The sequence below is a fragment of the Danaus plexippus genome, chromosome 28 (genome assembly GCF_018135715.1).
Source record: "Danaus plexippus chromosome 28, MEX_DaPlex, whole genome shotgun sequence".
NCBI classification, from domain to species: Eukaryota; Metazoa; Arthropoda; class Insecta; order Lepidoptera; family Nymphalidae; genus Danaus; species Danaus plexippus.
Window position 1 is genome coordinate 2,883,167 of NC_083556.1, and position 20,658 is coordinate 2,903,824.

The 20,658-nt window shown below is 34.9% G+C and overlaps 2 protein-coding genes across 2 annotated transcripts in view; one reads left to right on the forward strand and one right to left on the reverse strand.

Annotated features, from left to right (window-relative positions):
* LOC116776385 (homeobox protein invected-like) overlaps positions 1-4,675 on the reverse strand; it is a 30,415-nt gene extending 25,740 nt beyond the window's left edge. Inside the window, exon 1 of the mRNA XM_061525406.1 lies at positions 4,448-4,675. The gene's annotated coding sequence lies outside the window, so the exon portion shown is untranslated. The remainder of the gene's footprint in view (positions 1-4,447) is intronic.
* A 7,462-nt stretch (positions 4,676-12,137) lies between these two features.
* Positions 12,138-17,458, forward strand: LOC116776334 (aldo-keto reductase AKR2E4-like). The gene is made up of 7 exons (XM_032669518.2): positions 12,138-12,285; positions 14,402-14,485; positions 14,574-14,756; positions 15,942-16,058; positions 16,148-16,315; positions 16,720-16,923; positions 17,150-17,458. The coding sequence occupies exons 1-7, from the start codon at positions 12,268-12,270 to the stop codon at positions 17,402-17,404; spliced, it is 1,029 nt and encodes a 342-aa protein (XP_032525409.2). The 5' UTR covers positions 12,138-12,267; the 3' UTR covers positions 17,405-17,458.
* Positions 17,459-20,658: the final 3,200 nt, after the last annotated feature.

Genomic DNA, 20,658 nt, shown 5'->3' on the forward strand with positions numbered 1-20,658 from the left:
TATCTTTAGTTGTTTTATAGTTTAGTTATCTCGTTGTTATCTTTTCGATATTTCTGTCACTTAAACTAACTTTGTGTTCACGGCCTAGCGGCGGTGCTGCGCGGGTTTTCCGTCAGTAAAACGCGTATTTTCCCAAAATTTTATGCATTTTTCGTGGCTGCTCCGTCGTTTTGGAACCATCGTTTGTTTTTATGACTTCAAGACACTCGACTAGCCGACTTCAAATAAAGTGTATTATGTTGTATTAAAAAATTATAATTATTTTTATTTTTTACATCATTACTTACTTGTAAAATTTTAATAACCTAAATATATAACAGTTGAATACAGTACGCTTACAGCACTACATACGAAGCGTTTCACGTTTTTCACTCAGTGACCTGCGTTAATACTCACCTCACTAACGAACTCACTAAGAATATGTTCGTTGTAAAGTACGCGGTAGAGTTAGGAGCGAGAGGTACAACAGCCAAATCTCTCTACAACCTGCTAAAAGACTTGGGCCTGCCAAGAACTCACATCAACTCATCCTTGGAACGTACTTCGAAGGCAGCCCTAGTAGCTTCATTTCAAATTTGGTTAGGTGGACTGTAGAGAGAGGAGCTTGGACAGTGGAGGTGAGCGTTTACGCGTTAGATAGGTTCCCCTGAAGCCTACACCTGGGTCGCAAGTCCCAGGCACTGTTGAAGCTCCTCTCCCTGCAACGATGGACCCGGCACCCGCACGGTGGGTCCACGGAATGATGAGAGGTTTCGTCGCATAATGTATAGACTTATTAACGATAAACTGTTAACGCTACGTGTGCTGTGAGTATTAACACTTGTACTAAACCTACTGAACAATGAACCTGCAGAACCTGCGTCACTGCAATAGCTTCATAGACTTTATCTTCACCACAACATGGAGGCTAACACAGACAACCTTTAACCAAAATCGGTTGAGACTCAAAAAGATCTTACAATGACCATTAATTAACTTCAAACCCATCAAAAACATTACGTTATAACATAAAAATATCAGGCACATTTTACATAACGATCCAAACATACAAACGTGATGGGAACTAGTAACAGCTTGTACAGCATGGACAAGCGAACCCAGACACTGAACTAGTTAATTAAATTATAAACCTGTTGGTAACAAATCCGATGACCTTCTCAAATAGCTGATCATTACATCCAATCAGTATCAAGGGTCCATTCCCTGACGCGTCTAGGATGCCTGGGTATAACTGACGTATTATTTAATGTTAACCGACACATAAAAAGAAGTATACGTGTTCAACTTGAATACGACCTGTGTAAATAATCTAGATTTAATCTTCTATAAGATTTCATATTCAGGTATCTGTATAGAGATTCCGTATGTTATTCGTAACACAAAGACATACATACTCTCATTAATTTACACAGCTGTATATAATGAAATTATATTTTAACGTATAAATAGTTTTATTAAACATAACGAATAGATGTAACTAGTAGTGTTATCGCTCCCGCTCCCGCTACCGCTCACGCGTTGTGAACACAACCCTAACGAGAGCATTGTAACCGATTAAAACTATTAATTACAATAATACATGTTTGTACAAATAATTTATAGAGCAGCAAATAGTCAATTAAATATTGTTTTTATATGCAGACATATATATTTTTTTAAAACCTTATAACCCGCGTATTAATTACCCCGGGGGAGAATCGGGACGTTGTACAGGGGGATGGTGAACTAGTTACGTATATATATATATAGATTTTTACGAAAACTCTTATAGGTAAAAAAAAATATGTAAATTCGATGTATACATCTGTGTTGTCCTTGTGATTGGCGGCGTTAATGTAAAGCTTCATCGAAATGGGTTCAGTATTACACCAGTGATGGCCGAGGTTTGATTAGTTAAGAATAAATTTAGACGGAACATGAATTTGAGATAACCTTGTGTATGCTGTAATGTCGCTAATGACTCGAGCAAACGAAGTCGCCGGTAGCAGCTAGTATGCAGTGTTTGATAGTTGGACAGTCAAAACTTTAAAACTTTTCGTTATATAGCTCGTACTAAGAAAATATATACATATTTTATCTTAAAAATAATGTCTGCTGTAATATTTTAGTCGTAATTAGGTGTGTGCTGTGGGCGTATCCCGGTATTAAGCTATAATTTAAGAAAAGTTGCATCGTAATCGATCAAGTGGCTATGATTATGACAAAATTAGATTTAAGAAATAAATTAAATTATATACAGGTAATATTCAATAATAATTTAATTAACAATCCTTACATAAACACACTTATATATAATTACACGGAGAATCAAACAGTTGTTCAAACTAAAACAATGAAAGAATATTATTATATTATAACGAATATATCTTATTTATCAACATTATAATAATTTTACTGTAATCAATACCTCTTTTTTCTGACGCAATCGGGTAAATATAGCTCGAATGAAAATTAGTTTTGTATGTATATTTAGTATGTTAGATTGTTCTGTTGATCGCACCCAAAGATTTTATAAGGTAATATCAACAACAATATAAATTAATGAAAAGTAATAAATGATTTATATTGAGTTTCTAGAAAAATAACTTCGGTTTTTATGTAAGTCTACAGGAATAAGTAGAATATTAATGTCGAATTATATACATATATATATAAACTATGTTTGTTTGTTTGTAACGAGGAATAACACGTATATATATATAAGGCTAAACGAAATATTGATCGTAAAGTACAAACATTACTTCCTCCGCTCGTCTCTAATATGACATTAATTTGACAGAAACATGTTTTTTGTTTTTTTAACAAAAATAACTAATTTCACACAAACTTGCAGCTATATAACACATCGGAGAAAAAATAACCAAAAATTTAGGTTTATTGTCATAGAAAGAATATAATTTTAAATGCTTAGAAAACAAATACCTATTTATTATACTTACTCACGTTGAACTAATACTATAAACACAACTTCACATATAAATAAAGACTTCTTTTCTATTAGTTTCACAAACAAAAGTTAGGTACGTACAAAATTACTTAAGAAAAACAGTTTGAGAATTATATTACAAAAATAATATAATATATATAAATATAACGCCATTTTCATATTAGCGAAGGTAATATTTTTTTTACTTATATATACATATCTCGTTATTTTTATAATTGGTTTATATAAAATTCTTATATACAAAGGCATGCGACTGTACACAGCCATTAACATGTGTTAGCACTTTTAACGATTTCATTATATAACTGTAAGGTTATATTTGAATTCCTCGCCAATTATAATGATGTATAGAATGTAATTAATTTTAATTTAATAGTTTATATATATGATGTTTATTAATTAATTATATTATTATAAAACATCGTTTGTTTAATTTTAAAACTATCTTTAACTGTAAGTCGGATTATACACTGATTTTCGTCATATATCATTTAGTCTGGGTTTCAATATATATATTTTAAGTCGTTATCTTTTAACAAAGATATTATATTTTCTGTATAAACTATGGGTATATTTAAATTATCTTAAATCGCATCTTTAAAACAGATATATTTTAAAAGCTACGTTAATATTTAAGAAACAGCTGAGCTGATTGTGATCGCATTGTACAGACAGACAGAGCACAGGTTATATGAGATGTAATACAGATATCAGCCCTTCGATATTTTCTTTTTTAAAAACTCGCCTCTAGTTTTGGTCATTTATATATATTAAATATTAATCGTCAGTTCTGTTCCTAAGAATACTTGACTCACAGTTTCGTAATAAGATCGTATAATGTTTTGTTAATTTAATTCACATTATAATGTTTCGATTTTTTCGATGGGAAATTATTGAAGGAAGTCACAGAAAAAGTTCTAACGATAGCGGAAGTAGTTGAATGTTTTTTAACTGTTTACGTGACGAGATTGCGTAGAACATTAATATTAGGATAGAGCCTGGACAAATTTTGATAAAGTTAATACAAATTAATGTACATCTAGAGATGAGAGATAGATATTAGCTAATACTATGTTAGATATATCTATATATGAATAGTAAATTAAATAAGTTTTGTAGGTAGTCCCGAAACACGGAAGAACGAAGAGATAGTGTAAAGTGGATATAGAAATATTTCTTTCTTTTCCTTTAAAGAAATTTTAATTACCTTTCCATATTAAGTTGTTTAGTATGAAATAACACTTTTGTTATTTATATCAATTTATTTGAAAATTAAAAAAAATATTTTACCTAGTATAATGCTTAATTTTAAATTTTAAACATATAAATAGAAACCTTCATAATATTCGTATTTCCTATACAAATAAAAACTACACGATAATCATAAATGAAGTTATAAATTGATAGTTTATTTTAAATAAATCAATGAAACGTAATTCTAATTTGAAAACTCTCTTAATTTATCGAAGCGTACTGTATTGGTTATAAAAAAAAACCTACCTCAAATATAATCCAGACAGTGAACTCACTTATTAAACCTCTTTGGAACCAAAACTTCACAGTGCGATCACAGACACTGACGCATTATAACGAAAAAAAAAAAAAAGGAACACACGAATTCGCGCCAAAAAACCGATCACCGCGTGACGTTTTAATATGAAAAATTTGACAGTTGTTTTAATTAAAACCTCGTCGTGGTGATGAGGGCCGCGGTCCGTTATCCGCGAAAGCTGGTATGGACTGGCGAATGTCAGCCTCGGTCCCCTCTACCTCAAGGCGTGGCTGTGTGGAGCTCGCTGTAGGCGGGGCGGGCTTTTTCTTCCCTATTTATATTAGTGATGTTCATTCCACCGGTTTTATTTTTTTGGACTCCGCTTTATTATATTGTAATGTCTGTTTGTTTGTCCGATTTAATAGTAAAGTTGTCATTTCGTCATCGCGACGTCGGCTGTGTGAGGTGCTTTAATTGAATGACGTTGTTTTTTTGCTGTCAACTCGATCCTGTTTGTTATCAGCGAATAACATATGAAGAAAAATAGGATTTTTATTTCACAGGAAAATTTAAGACCGCTGCAATGAAATCGTTTAGGTATGTGAGCGAAATATTTTCATAGTAAAGAATAACGAGTTTAGTTACGATAATAAAAATGTATGACATACATATATAGGATATACTGTAATGAACAAAGTTATGTTAAAATAAAATAGCGTTCAGATATAAGGTATACGAAATAAGATAATCTAATAAATTTATTTTTTTATAAAAAAATACTTACCGATCTAGCTACAGACGAATCAAATCTTAAATACATTAATTAAATTCAACAGTTAGATAAAAATAGAAAAAAAAGTTTATTCTCTCATAATATTATTACATAATTTGTTTAAAAAAGGCTCTGTGTTCAAAATGAAACCTTCAAAGACACATTCAGTTAATCGATATAAAGATTTAAACTGAACACTGTAGGAATATCAGAAGTAATATTGAAACGAACTAATATATATATATACTTATTTATATGACAGAATCCTTTCTTCTACAAACTTTTCAAACTTCCCCGGGAACGCTGCCTCGATGTACCAGGATTAATGACATTTCCAATTCGTCACTTCCTCCGCATTCCCGGAGGCAATTACAAGCAGGGGGAGATTTTAATTAGTTAGATGCTGTGTTCGAACTCACCGGTACACTTGACCGAATACTACTCACATATATATATATATATATATATATTCTATTGTACCGAACAAAAAAATAAATTAGATCCTTTATTTTGATTATAATTCTGTATATAGAATTTGTTTTTTTCGTAATGATTATCAATGAGGACTTAATTTACACAGTAATCAGTTGATAATTACTGCACTATTTGTATATTTCATTAATTATCTCCGCTTGTAATAGTTTCCGGTCGAGTGGACTAAACGGAGCATCGCACACTTTGTGCAAAAAAAAAATGCTCTAAAAACAATGAGATCGTAATTCTTTAAGAGAAAAAACTCAAAAGGGAAGTTTTTTCTTTTAATTAAAACTTCCGTACAAGTCACTCCTTGACGTAACTAAACACGCTGACATACGAAACGTAGATAATTATCATATGTATCGATTTGTTAGGAAATATTATTTAATTACAAGTTATATATATAAATATAATTTTTTATTTTATGTCAATTATTGTAAGACTTATCGCAATACATTTAATACTTTCTTGTTATTTTTAAAGTTTTTTATTAGTTGATACTTTTTATAACCAAATACATTTCTTTCATTAATTATTGGCTTAATAAATTCATCACAAGTAAGAATTTGTTATAACAGTGACTCCATCTATCGTGTGGTAGATGAACTAAATTACTAAAACATTCTATTCTAAGAAAATATTATTTCAAAGTTGAAGACGGAGATATTTTATAATGAAATAATTATTTATTCATGATTAACTTTGAGTTTTATGTATATTTATAATAAGAGCCCTCTATTATTGAATAGCATAATGTGAGAGTATTCCTAACAGCGACATCTATTGTTAAAGATATACACTGATTAACTAACTTAAGTTAGCTCTTCTGTGGCACTCAATTGATTAATATTTAAAGTATCGAAGATAATGACCAGGAAGTAATTTTAGAAATTTAAATTATTTGTAATATATATTAAATAAACAGCCTTTTTATTTTCTACTGATGAATTTTGACATTTTTTTCCTTTTGAACTGATTTTTATGAGCTAAATTTACATGTCTAATGTAGGTTACCCTATATATATAAAATAAAATATTTGTTATTTTATAAAACAACTGCATAGTTGTAATTATTATATAATAATATAAATTAAAATTAAATAATATGTGTTATTGAAATTATTAGTATTTAGTAATGAAGAACTGAACACAAAATACTAATCATTTTTAAAAGACTTATAATTTATTTAAAATGACTAGGAATCACTAGGGATGACTAGGGATGACTAGGAATGACTAGGGATGATTAGGGATGAGAAAAAAATTCTTTCAAGTAATAAAAATATTTAACAAAAACACAAATGTTTATTGATCACCACTAACGGTGTAACATTATTAAAAAATAAAAACTACTATAATATGAATTTTATACATAACTCTTAAATTATATTTTGAAAGCAAATTCAATTATGAAGGTGTAATAAACACACATGACACGTGACTGGCGACGAACCGCTCTAGTCTTACTCCCACATAAGAATTACTCCTTAGGTTTTAAATCTGATAATAATATTTGCAATACAATTAATATATTTTTTAAGTATTATTTATGCATGTAACAGTTTTATAATAAAGCTAATTTCTTAAACTTAAAACTTAAAACACCCGTTTATCATATCATTGCCGATCCAACACTTTTTTAGACCTACCCTCACTATTCGATCATTTTCTCTTTGAATGTTCCAAAATTATAATTTATATATTTAATAGTATATTAATAGTATATTTAATAAATATAGAACAGTATCAAGACGAACGCGAGCCCACATTTGTAACAAGACTGAAATTGCAGTCGCGTGACGTGGCGGTAGGAGCTGTAGAAAGATCTTTTAAATAAGATCTTTCCTTTTGACTGTTTCTATCATGTCACGATTAGAAGAGCTGCTTTCGAAGCAGGACAAACTTGCAGCAGCGATTGAAGCGCTTTATATCCATGTTTAAAAAGGACGGGCTGGACGAAAAACCCCGGAGTACGAAGATGTTTAGACTCTTTAGATAACTATTGTTTTAAAACTAATCACAATCACCTTCCATTAATAGACATTGGTGATGTATCGCTTCATTATTTCTCAAATGAAAAATATGATAATGTCTAATCAACAACAAAAGATTAGGGATGTCATCAAGATATGTTTGCCATCAAGGAGAGCACTGAGGAAGCGGGGAGAGCTCGAACGCTCGAATCCCCGACATATTTACTGCAGAACCCCGAGCAGGAAGATACAGCAGGTGGTAACAAGACCGAGGCTATGTTGAAAGAAACAATTAAGAAACTTTTAAGCTTATATACGAACTGCAACAATATCAAACATAAATGTAGAACTCCCCTGTGGAAAAAAGTCTTATAAATTCTGATACAAAACAGCTAACTGGGTATCAGAATTTATCAGTTAAAAAATATTTATAAGATTGAAAAATTTTTTTTATACAGATTTCTATAAGAATCTATCAGTTATGAGAATTTATGAGGCCACAGGGTGTCCCAGATAAGTGGGAATTGGAAGATTTGTTGTGAACTCTACCATCTCGATGGTCTGCTATAAATACATTGATTTGGGAGTTAGATGTAGAAGTGGCTGGATTAAAGATCACGAACAAGAGTTCCTAATACGCATTAAGTCAGACGACACCTCGCCACGCCGGAAACAATTTCATCGGCCTCGGTCGCAGCAGCAAGCATCAACTTCAATGCAAATGCAAGGTAGCACACACATGTCGCTGCAAGGAGACCCAGTTGAAGTTTTGCTCCCCGCAGCCATAACCAAGACAAAATCTGCTGACGAGTCATATCAAGTAATGCGCCTCTTGTTGGATCAAGGCTCGCAGACCTCTCTTATCACCGAAACAGCAGCCCAAATTCTGAAACTTCCTCGACAAAAATGTAGGGGCGTAATATGAGGACTCGTCGCCAAGAAAAATAATTGCAAGGGGATGATCACTATATAAGGTATGTCGATGTTCGGCTAAAATTTCAGACGGTTTTATTTTAAACGAGAAAATGTGCCGGGGCCCAAACCTGCAACAGGATTTGCAGAACTTAATCACAAAATGGCGGCAATACTGCTGACATCGAAACGATGTTCAGACAGATTTGGATCAGTTCACTTGAGCAGTGTTATCAAAAAATTGTTAGGCGAAAAGAAACCAACAAATAAAAGTACCAGCTGGCAACCCACTACCGTTAGTACGGCGCTAAGGCGGCTCCATTTCACTCGTAAAAGCAATTCGCACGTGACGAGACTCAACTATGAGAACAGCGCCCCCGACGCCCTGAAGAATAGTTTCTACACGGATGATTTATTACGCGGATCCCATTCTATATGATGTGGGAAACAACTGCAGGGAGATTTAATAAAACGTTTGATTTACGGTGGTTTTAATCTTAGAAAGTGGAAGCCAACTCAACAGGATAAGGAAAACGGTAACCGTGGTCAAGAAAATTTTGATTTCAAGCAACTCGAAGCCGCTACGACACTACTAGACTGGAACCCGAAGAAATTTTTTTATTTCTTTCAACAATCACAACACCCTTCAAAGTACATTAAATAAAAATAATACTTTTGTCAGAAATATCCAATATATGACCCCCTGGGCTGGATTTCTGCTATCACTATTAAGCTCGAAATTTTATTTCTAGAAATATGGAAGGTTTAAATACAATGGGATGAACCAATACTGGAAGAAAGCAATAGTGAATAAAATAAAATTATTAACTATTATCAATAATAGTGTGTTTGCAAACAAGGGCAAATGACAGCGTCGAGCTACACGGATTCTAAGACGCAATCACAAAACTTTAAGTTTGCGCAGGTTTTATAAAATAAAGAAAGGTCCAGTTTACTGGGTGGTGTCCGTAGCGGGAAAAAATTGTTATCAATTGACAAGAACACATCTTTGTTAGAAATGAACTCAACAGAGCAGTTTTATTGTCCAAATTAATGAGGAAAATCACAAAATGACTACTAACCTATGAGTCAGATACGGTATAAGAAACAACGGTTTCCTGCTAATTATGATATCAAGGAATGTAAACAAGTCAATGTTGGAGTGGCTGAACACATGTTCGTAAGGGAGCTGGTCAACGATTTATTACAGAAGCACAGTTCACTCATTAAGGCTATTAGAATCATAGCTTCGATTTACAGATCAATTTTCCGGAAGAACGCAGATAACCTATCAGTGGATCAGCTATAGCTATGGATTATCGGACACGGGTGTTTTGGGAATTGTCAATGTTGCATGGGCCGGGAGCAGATGTCTTAGTGCCACCATTATGGTGACTGCCGCAGCGATACGAGGCTGCATACGTTGGCGGAGAGCTCAGCTTACCCGAGCAGCGCCGTGATTAGGTCGCGGCCGTAGGTACTGTGGGAAACCTATCCCTCTTTCGGCTGTTGTGTACCATGGTAGGGAGCGAGTTAGGGTGATGTGCCGTCGCCACCTTTTGCGAGGTTGTGATGCTAGAAAAGAAGGTGGCGAAAAGAGAGAGAAAGGCTGTTTCCTCTCTCCCCGAAGCAGAAACATTGGGAGCCTTAGGATGGCTAAATTCCGGCCACCGTAGAGCGCGGCCTGTGGACAACAGATTTGGGGCATCTTGTCGTGCGATAACAGCTGGAGGCTTCGAGGCGGCGACGTGTGTTCCGCGCGCGCCTCATCGTTGAGTCGTGCGGCCGGGTGACGGCCGCAGAGTGGGTGACGTACCCCGCCTGACAGTCCCCTTCGCTCTTATACCCACAATGCCAAATTTAACTTTCAACTTCTCAGTTCAGAGCAATAAGGATATGAATAAAATATTATATCCGGCCAACAGCCAAAGGATGTGGCGTCTCCAATAGATAATTTTAATTTAGCAGAAATATATAGTTTGCTACAAGTACGAACTAGAATTTCTTTAAAATTTCTCATCCTTAAATTCAAGATATCACTAATTAGAAGACATGTATAAAATTTTCAGGCTCATACCCAAATGACAACCATCGTGTTAATAGCCGAATAGGCTGCAATTAATCTCAAAAAAAAAAAAACTCCTATACCAGTCGCAGAAAGAGACCTTCAACAATGTACGCAAAAAAATATGAATAATATTTTGTGTTAATGAGATCTAAGATTTTCGCGAGTTTTATTCATTTCAATGAAATTAATATTTTTCGGATAAACGGGCAAATGGTTTCACGGTTACTGAAAAGTAACCGAAACGTCGGGATTATGTAGTTTTTTAAAATAATAAAAATCCGCGTAGTATATCCGAAATATATTAGTTTCATTTAAAAAAAAATTGTGTTATTTAAGGAAACCTGGCTATCACAACAACGACGACCAGAGTTATGTGGGGTGTACCCGGGACAAGGATTTGCATACTATGTATAACTAGCTCTTGTACTAACAGCTGGCGCGACTTAAATAAATTAAATGAATATTTTTACTTTGTCGCAACCAGTGTCATGAAGCTATGGTAAGAAGATTAAAACGACGAAACAATAACGTTTACGACGTCCATCATCTCAACAAGAAACAGCCAAGTATCTTCAGCCGGTCAGTGGCCACCGCGAGCAACAGCTACGGTTATGGCAGTGTTCAAAGTGTTCTAGAAGTGAAAAGGTTCAGTGTAGCGATCAGACATGTGATCCAAGTGAAGTGATTGGTGCCTCCGATAATAGAAGCGCGGTTCGTAAAATAAAAACTTGCTTCCTCTCATATTTCGATCGGTATTCGCACTATCGGAACAGTAGATTGTCATATTTCAAAAACATTATTTATCACCTCGTAAATCACGACATAACTAACCAAGAGATAACTAACACCTTAGGTTCGATGTACATTTTTTTTATAACTTTATCTCGACTTACTCAACGCCCATCTACTAACTCTTATCCTCCCTCCCTGGGAGCATGAACAAGCTACGCTGGAGATTATTACTAAACCATGTAAATGTACTTATTATTTATTTCGGTTCGCATTCAGTCATCAAGCAATCCTGTCGTTCTCATACATCATTCACTTCCATGATATATTTTAATAATATATCAGTCAGACCAATCTAAAGCGTATTTGCTATCAATTCACATCATTTTATTAAGTGTATGTAAACAAGTGCCCTCACACAAAAGGTCATATTATTTGAAGAATACTTCTAGGAATTTTTATTATTTTGTTATAATCTTATTAATTAATACTCTTTGTTTTAATACAATTTATAAATAATGTAATGTGTGCTCCCTAAGTGTATAAATTATAGCTCCTGTTTTTTCAATTGACTATAAAAAGTGCCGAAGATAATAACAACGAAGTATATTTAACTAGTTTTAAATATTTATGATACATTTTATATATTAGTAGAAGAATAATTAATAGAAGTATCAAATTTAATTCTTAATAAACTCACAGTCAAGTGTCAAATTCGTTTCATTTAACCATTCATTCAGTCTTTAATTTTATGTTCAACATTCATTCACACATTCCTGAATGAATACGAATCTCGATCCACTGACCAAATGACAGACGTCATTCGTGTGTCGCCCGATAAAGGTGGTTTCATTCGCGTCAAATGTTTAGTATAACAAGAGACACAGTCGCAGCAATATGTCCACCGATCTCAAGGTCAGTGTATTTTTAATTCAACAACTTCAGTGTTATGGAAACATTCCAGAACGTTGTCTTATGTACAATTTCCATCAGGAACAGACGCGGCTGTCTGATTTAAATTCCATATTATTATGACAGAACTAATATTCGCGACCGGTTCACAAAGTTATTTGCATCTACAAGGCTATATTAGTTGTCGATTATTTCTAGGCGTTGTTGTTATTATGTCAATATATTGTTAATTAACACTTTAGGGGTTTTTTTTTCGATGATAAAAAAGTACAAACATAAATAAAGTGACAGATTAAATTAACATCGATAAACGACATATATATATATAAGTTTTGACGGGATCGCCGTGAGAGTGGGCCGGTGCGGAGACCACCCCGGTTTGATGGGATCCTATGTACCATATAGATTTCATGCCGATAACTAGATTATAGTGTCGAGACTAGGTAGAACATTCCGACAAAGAGCGAAACAATGTTTTAAAGTAAGCCCAAATGTTATTCCTCAACTGTCTGCTTCATCACCCTTAACCAATCCCTCGTCATGAGTACCAGACTGGAAGATGGTACGACTTAGTTTTGTACCCTCAATTTATGATTTCCACTCGGAGTCCATGGCGTTTCAAAGCCATTACTTTCATAAATCGTTCTTGAAGTGTTCCTTGAACGCCTCGAGTTACACAGGTCCGTCAGTGATCTTATTAATTTTAATGAACTATACATATTTAGTACTAGAATTTTATACAATTATATGAAGCTATAAAAAATAATAACGCAAGCCCTGAACAAGTTTAATTATGTTATAGATAAAATTACATTTTTTCCTCATTTGTTTGAAGTAATTAATACTTTCTTCTTTTCTATTCAAATCTCAGGACATTAAATTGTAGTGAACAACATTCTATGTTTAAAATTAAACCTATATACGAAATAACTTGAGTCAAATATAAACAAAATCTTAAATAAAACACTCAAGTATGCTTACCGCATGTTTACCGTCACACTACATACGGAGCGTTTGTAGTTTTTCTGTCAATAATCTTCCCAGATTATAGTATTAATATACTATTGTATGTTATCTCTACAGATAACATATCTCTGACCTAACCACCTGTTTTATAATATTCAGTATAGATATGAATTGTTTAAACAAACAGCTTCAAGTAAATGGAAGTATTATATAAATATAAATAAAAATGTAATAAAAATGTATTTTGGCTTAAAAATAAAATTGAATTTTTAAATAACCAAGTCGTGGTGGTCTGGAGGTTAAAGACCCGCCTCTCATACGTGAGGGCGCGGGTTCGACACCTGGCAAGTACCAATGTGATCTTTTCCGAGTCATATGTACTTTCTAAGAGTATTTAGACACCACTGACGGACGGTGAAGGAAAGCATCGTGAGAAACTTGGACTTATAATTTCTAATTATGAGTTTGATTCGCCACCCCGTCTTGAGCGAGCGTGGCGATTAATGCTCTAACCTTCTCCATGTGAGAAGAGGCCTTTGCTCAGCAGTGGGCTCCGATAGGCTGATTTGTGACTAAATATGTTCTTAATCATTCATTTTTATCCAGAGGGTGTCCTACTAAGTTTTTTTCCGATATTTAGCCTTGGGCATACGGGTACGCGACCCCGGATCCTCGAGCCACCACTTTCATACCTCTATCCTCAGTCCATGAAGGTGGTGTCCTGTACCTCCCCTCATTCCCCTTCCTAACCTCTTTCCCCCCTTCTCTATCTTTTCCTTTCCTGGTTTTACCCGTAAGACGGGGATTTGGAGGTCAGACGGCAGTCGCTCCGTTAAAACCACTCCCGCCACTCTTATGGTTGCAAAAGATTATGGACTGGGTACGGCTAGGGCGTCGCCGATAAACGACGCGCAGGCACATCGCCCTACACCTGCGATAAGTGGGCAAGGGCTACCGTGTCAAGTACGGGCACGGCTAAAGACGTTAGTACCCCAAAGGAAACTCCGCTCCGAATGGACTTACCACCGCGGATGCTAAAGACCGTGCAAAGTGGAGGAGTTTGAGCAGGAAGGCAGACCCTGGCTAATGCTGGGATAATTGCCAGGAAGAAGAAGATGTTCTTAATCATTCATTTATAAAATATATTTTTAAGGTAAACATACCGTCATTCACACTCAACAATGGTTTGAAGATACCTGCTGTTGGCTACGGCACGTGGGTCAATGTTGATAAAAATGTAAGGAATAATTAAATATATATGTATGAAGAACAAAATATATTGACTATATAATATTATTATATTTTTCTTGTTTAAAAAACATTAGAACCGCCTCTTATTGGAAGATAAGCCGAAATTACTAGAGGCTATGTCACACGCCATTGACGTGGGCTATAGACACTTGGACACGGCACACCTTTACCGGACAGAACCGGAAGTTGGCTGGGTAGTGCGGAAGAAGATACAGGAAGGGGTGATCACCAGGGAGCAAATGTTCATCACTACAAAGGTTAGTATAATTATTACTTAAAACATAACAATACTAGTTAACTTGCGAGTTAACATAACTTGCAAGTTAACACAACTTGCGAGTTAACTGATCTTTTCAGTATATTATTACAACTAAAATCATTTTTTTTTTTTAATGTATTTTATAACATTTATGTGCGTGTAAAATGAATTATTATATTTGCAATATTTTTACTTAATCAACATTAATATAACATTACCAGGTAAGACAGGTAAGTAAAAATTCTACTCACTTTACTTATGATCTGAGGTCTGAGTTTCAAATGGTACTGCAAAAAACCTGTAGGTAGAAATTTTACCAGACACTTAATTAACATAATTTTTTGAAACAGTATTATAAAAGATTAATTTTAAATCTGGCAACACTTAAGATACATTTAACTAGCGCCCTTAACATAAAATCTAAATCGAGTAACAGACTAAGTAAGATTATGTTTTTTGCTGTCGGTATTTAAAGTGTCCAGCAAACAATTCTACTAACAGATGTGAGGCTGCATCATTTAAAATTTTTTACAAAATAAGCAAAAATCAGACCTAAAACAATAGTAAAATGAGTACAATATTTACTTACCTTTAGCGGCTGGGACCTGAAATAATACTGACCTATATGTTTTGTCCGTTACAAAATAAGTGAGGTCTGCGGGCCTGGGATATGTTTATTATTAATATAACATAACAATATATTCATCATCATTTAGCAACTCTTGGTCCACTGCTGGACATAGGCCTCTGCCAATTCGCGCCACATACCCGGTCCTCCGCCTCCCGCATCCAGTCCAACAATACATTATACACAGAATTTAAAATACTAATTGATAAAAAAAAAATCTCATAAACTAGTCTTTAAATATTTCATAAAATACATACATGCAAAAAAAATATTGGAAAATTAATGAATATTTTGAGCGAATTCTCTTATTTTAACATAAATTCTTAAATTCCTATGTACAAGAAAACAAAGAATTTACAATTAGTACCGCAGATGATCTCTTATTTACTATTTATAGTAACAATTGCATATTATTTTTTTATATACAAACTAAAATTAAAATAGCTTCTACATATTATACAAACATACAGTTAGTGAAAATCATTAGTAATTGATAAGAATTGTATTAAATCCAACTACCCTCATTTAATTCTCCTCATATATTTGTGTTATAAGGTATGGCAGCACAATCACAGGCCGGAAGATGTCGAGGCCTCGGTCCGAGGATCCCTTCAGAGGATGGGTCTGGATTATGTTGATCTCGTGCTTATGCACTGGCCTATGGCTATATCGGTAAGAAATTGACACACACACACACACACATAATCAAGTTATAATAATGACATTACACCTGCCCCATAATAAAATCATTATCATTTCAGGTCGAGGGTGCGGATGAAAAAATTGATTACATTGAAAGCTGGCGCGGGTTCGAGTCCGTTTTAGACAAAGGTCTGGCAAAATCTATAGGCGTCTCAAACTTCAATGCTCAACAGATAGAGAGGTTGTTGAGGAACTGTCGAGTCAAACCGGTGGTGAACCAAGTTGAGGTATACAGGAACTATAATAAATATATATATGTATAATATATATACTTTGTCATACCACAAGTATTGTTACAAAGAAAAATTAAATATACATAGCTTTACTAATAAAGATAACTGAATAACTTAATTCTGTTCTATTCTCATCATCATCATCACTCTTAAATAATTAAATTTTAACATAAGATTCAGATAAAATACACATATAATATTATATCTATATATTATTTTGATTTGTTAGCAAGAATTTTATTATTTATTTAGAGTAACAGAAATAATCTTGTTATGTTTAAAATAGAATAAATTTTAACTCACACAGCGCTATTACAGTGTTATATGTCGTTAATTTATAAATTTATTTTTATTATTATAATTTTAAATATCTTTTAAATATGGCATTTTTTTTCCAGTTAAACATAAACCTGGCCCAAAAAGATTTGGTGTCTTATTGCCAGAAGAATGACATCCAGTGTGTCGCGTACACGCCCTTCGGTAGTATGATGTCGAGTAGAGAAGATCCGAATAATGAAGGGACGAAGGTCGATGACCCCCGGCTGACATCCATCGCCAAAAAACATGGAAAAACTGTTGGACAGATAGCACTCAGACATTTGGTGGGCTTGAGTCACATTAACACACACTTAATAGAATAGACGATTATTATTCATAAATACTTAACGAAATGATTTTCGAATAATTATGAATCCGAGACAACACTTTCAGTTTCACTTAAAAATAAACACGCATTCGCACAGACCACACACGACAGAATCTTAGCTACCTATTGTGAAGACATTAAAATTTTAATAAAAACTCTTAACACTATAACTTGAATTTCAGTATGAACGCGGTTTGGTCGCTATACCAAAAACGATAACGAAGTCTCGCGTCGTGGAAAACGCTTCCATCTTCGACTTCCAGCTCGATGCAAGCGACGTTGAGACGCTAAACGCTCTCGACAACGGCTATCGAACAGTTCGTCCGTTATTCTGGCAAGAATATGAATACTATCCGTTTGATCGTGTCGACGCCCCGATACCGAAGATACCGGAGCAATACTTGAAGTGGGAAGATGGCGGGAAAATTGACATCTGACAAAAAGACATGTGACACTTGTTGAGAATAATTGAAATAATTACTAATGCTTCATTATTTCGTTTAAATTGTTATTCTTTAATTTTTAAATTTGTTATAATCTTAGAATCTTATTATCTTAGAATAAAATATACATATATTTTTTTGTAACGAAGGAAGTTACAAATATTAAAACCAAACTAGGTTTCGAAGTGGCTGAAAACTCAATGATATATTTTTTTAATAAAGTGAAGAATGAGAGATTTAAGAGTATTAATTTAGTAACAAGACAGAAATATCTTTTTAAAGAGAATTATTAAAACTGCACAACTTGTTTATTCCCAATTTCCATAGAATAATTAATAATGTCTCTACTCTCCAATCCTCTCCCCTCCCAAACTTTCTCCTCTCTCTTCTACGACACATCACACCACTCGCGACCTTATCTAGAGCGCCAACTCATGCCTTAGTCAATACAGCTTCTCTTTATTTTTGTTAATTAGTGCACTAACTTAACAATAGATGTCACTAATAGGAAAACTGACACATTGTACTAGTGGTTAATAAATATTAAATAAACCTTGTTATAAATATAGTAAAGACCCCAAAGTAAATCTGAGATGATTTCAATTTGGAGATAATATTTTGAGATCTAAGACTTTCGCGAGTTTTGTTCATTTGACGCGAATTCGACGCGCGCGTGTCGAAGTCAGCAGTGTGTGAACACACAATGGACAAACCAAGCCACTACATTCGGTTTGATAAACCATAAATCCTCGCACGTGAAGACAGGTACATACCGAGGTTAATACGAGAGGCTAATGAGATTGAAAAAACATCAATATTTCAATAGAGAAGATGGCTGGAATCTATCCAACACCTGGGACCCCTCCTTAAAAATATAAAATCCCATATCCATGACCACACAGCAGGACCTCGCGACACCGTAAGCGCATTTTGCCGGCATCCAGAGCGGTACGCCTGTAAATTAAGAAATCATTGGCGGTAGATGATAAATAACAAGGACCAACTGACAGACATTCACATCTCGTCTGCCCGTGGTCATTGTTGCTGAAAAGTAGCCGAAACGTCGGGAGTATGTAGTTTTAACAAAGAGACGAAACCTCTCAGCTTTCCATAGATTCACCGAGCGGGCGCCAGGTCCATCGTTGCAGGGAGTGGAGCTTCAACAGTGCCTGGGACTTGCGACCCAGGTGTAGCTTTAAGGGACCCCTATCTAACGCGCGTTAAACGCTCACCTCCACTGTCCAAGCTCCTCTCTCTACCTAACCAAATTTGAAACGAACCTGCTGCTTCGATTAACACGCTTTTTTTTATTATTTTGCATCTACATAATCCCGACGTTTCGATTTTTTTGCAGCAATCATTATGAAATCCCTTGCCAAACAAGTGCCTAGGGTAGATGTAGGAGCGCGCGAGAAGTTATATATACATAGTTTGATATAGCTATGGGTCCAAATTTATTTCAAATGTAGATTTGAATTGATAAATCAGATAAAACTTTGTCTTGAGTATTTTATTATATTGGGTGTAACTTTCTGACGATTAGCAGAGATATTTCTAATCAACACTAGTTGAGACGAATTTACTATATTTGAGATTGAATACATATTGTTTTAAGAAATGTTGGGTGTTGTTCATATCAGAACAGTCTCTGGAGTCCAGGGTCTATGTATCTGTTAAACAAATCAAAGGACTAACACCAGGAACAACTATGTATTTAGTTATTGTAAGCTATAATGGAATACAGACAATGTTATACTATACTAAACGTTATAAGTTTAAAATTTTGAGATGTTCAGTACAAACTTTCAATATTGTTATCATTTGGGGAATGAGCTGAAATTCTCTCCAAATCAAACATGACAAAACGCCGCCGCAAAGTCCATGACACAGCACGGATAAATGAAAACCGCAGAGTGCTTCGTAGTCTCCAAAGACACCTCGGAGTTGCGCTCGCTTCTTTTTGAGATGAAGACTGGGACAATGAATTCTTGTCGGGCAAGGAGTGTTGAAGAGCGACACTGTCTCGTTTATGCTACCGTTGGAAAGATCAAACCGATCAGCCGCTTTCGATGACAGAGGGAAAGTAGAATGCCTAACAGACGGTCATGAGAGCCAATGCGCTCAAAGCGTCCAAGCGTGTGACCCAGGTCACGTAGACATATCAATGATTACTTAGCTCAAAAAATACCATAACGAAGAGATCGTTTTGAAGCGACCAAATCAAGAAGACGAAGAATTAAAACTCATCCCTAACAATCAATCGGAGTTCGGAGCCAAGTACTCTAATGTTCACCCAGGGCATCGCTTAAAGAAGCGCATCATTAAGGGATTCAAAAATGGACGCCCCCATATGGCGGGAGCGATCTTTCTGGATGTGACGATAATCTGGCACAGCGGCTTTATTTACAATCTGTTCAAACTAAAGCTGTCATTCTGTCGTGCAAAGCTTTCGAGCCTACTAGCCGAATTGCTCATTCTACCTTATTCTCTTATTATATTCTTTCGAGTTGAGAGCAACGTTGAGAGCAACGAGCAACTCCACTTCCCGTTCTATAAAGCCTTGAGTCCCTCAAGATTCCGTCCTCCCCATTCTCCCAAACATGTTATTCACGAGCGATATTACAATAACAAAAATACCAAGACATCTAGACCTATTCGTGAATGGCAACGCAGTGTATACTTCATGCAGGTCTTGAATAAATCATCTCTCGCCTTCAGAAAGCGGCCAAAGCCTTAGGGAGATAGTTTCACTGATGGAGGATAAAGAATAATCCCAAAAAAGCACTTATCAGTAACAGCCACATAGGTATCCCACTACAAAGAATTAAATTTTACGATCGCCCCTACCTTGGCAAAAAACGAGCCAAATCTCTAGGGGTCACCCTGGACAACTATCTCACACTCCACCCTCATATACTGACAATCAGAAACAGGGTGACCTACTTCTTAGGTTGCTTATATACCTCGACTGCAGAAAAACTAAAATGCCGACTAGAAAGAAAGCCACTTCAGAAGACCTGCAAACTTTTTGTCTAATCGTATGCAAGCGTGTTCTTCGCCCAGACTGGTCCTTCAGAAATAAAAAACTACCAAAGCTGAAAAAAAATCAAAACTTTTCATCCTGATGTGTCTCAGAGGACTGTCTCGAAGGATACCAGCCACCCGCCTTATTCTCTGCCTGTTTCCTCTCCTGAATTTTATTTGTTTTTCTCGACATGTACCAATTCCAATGTACCAATTTTTATCAA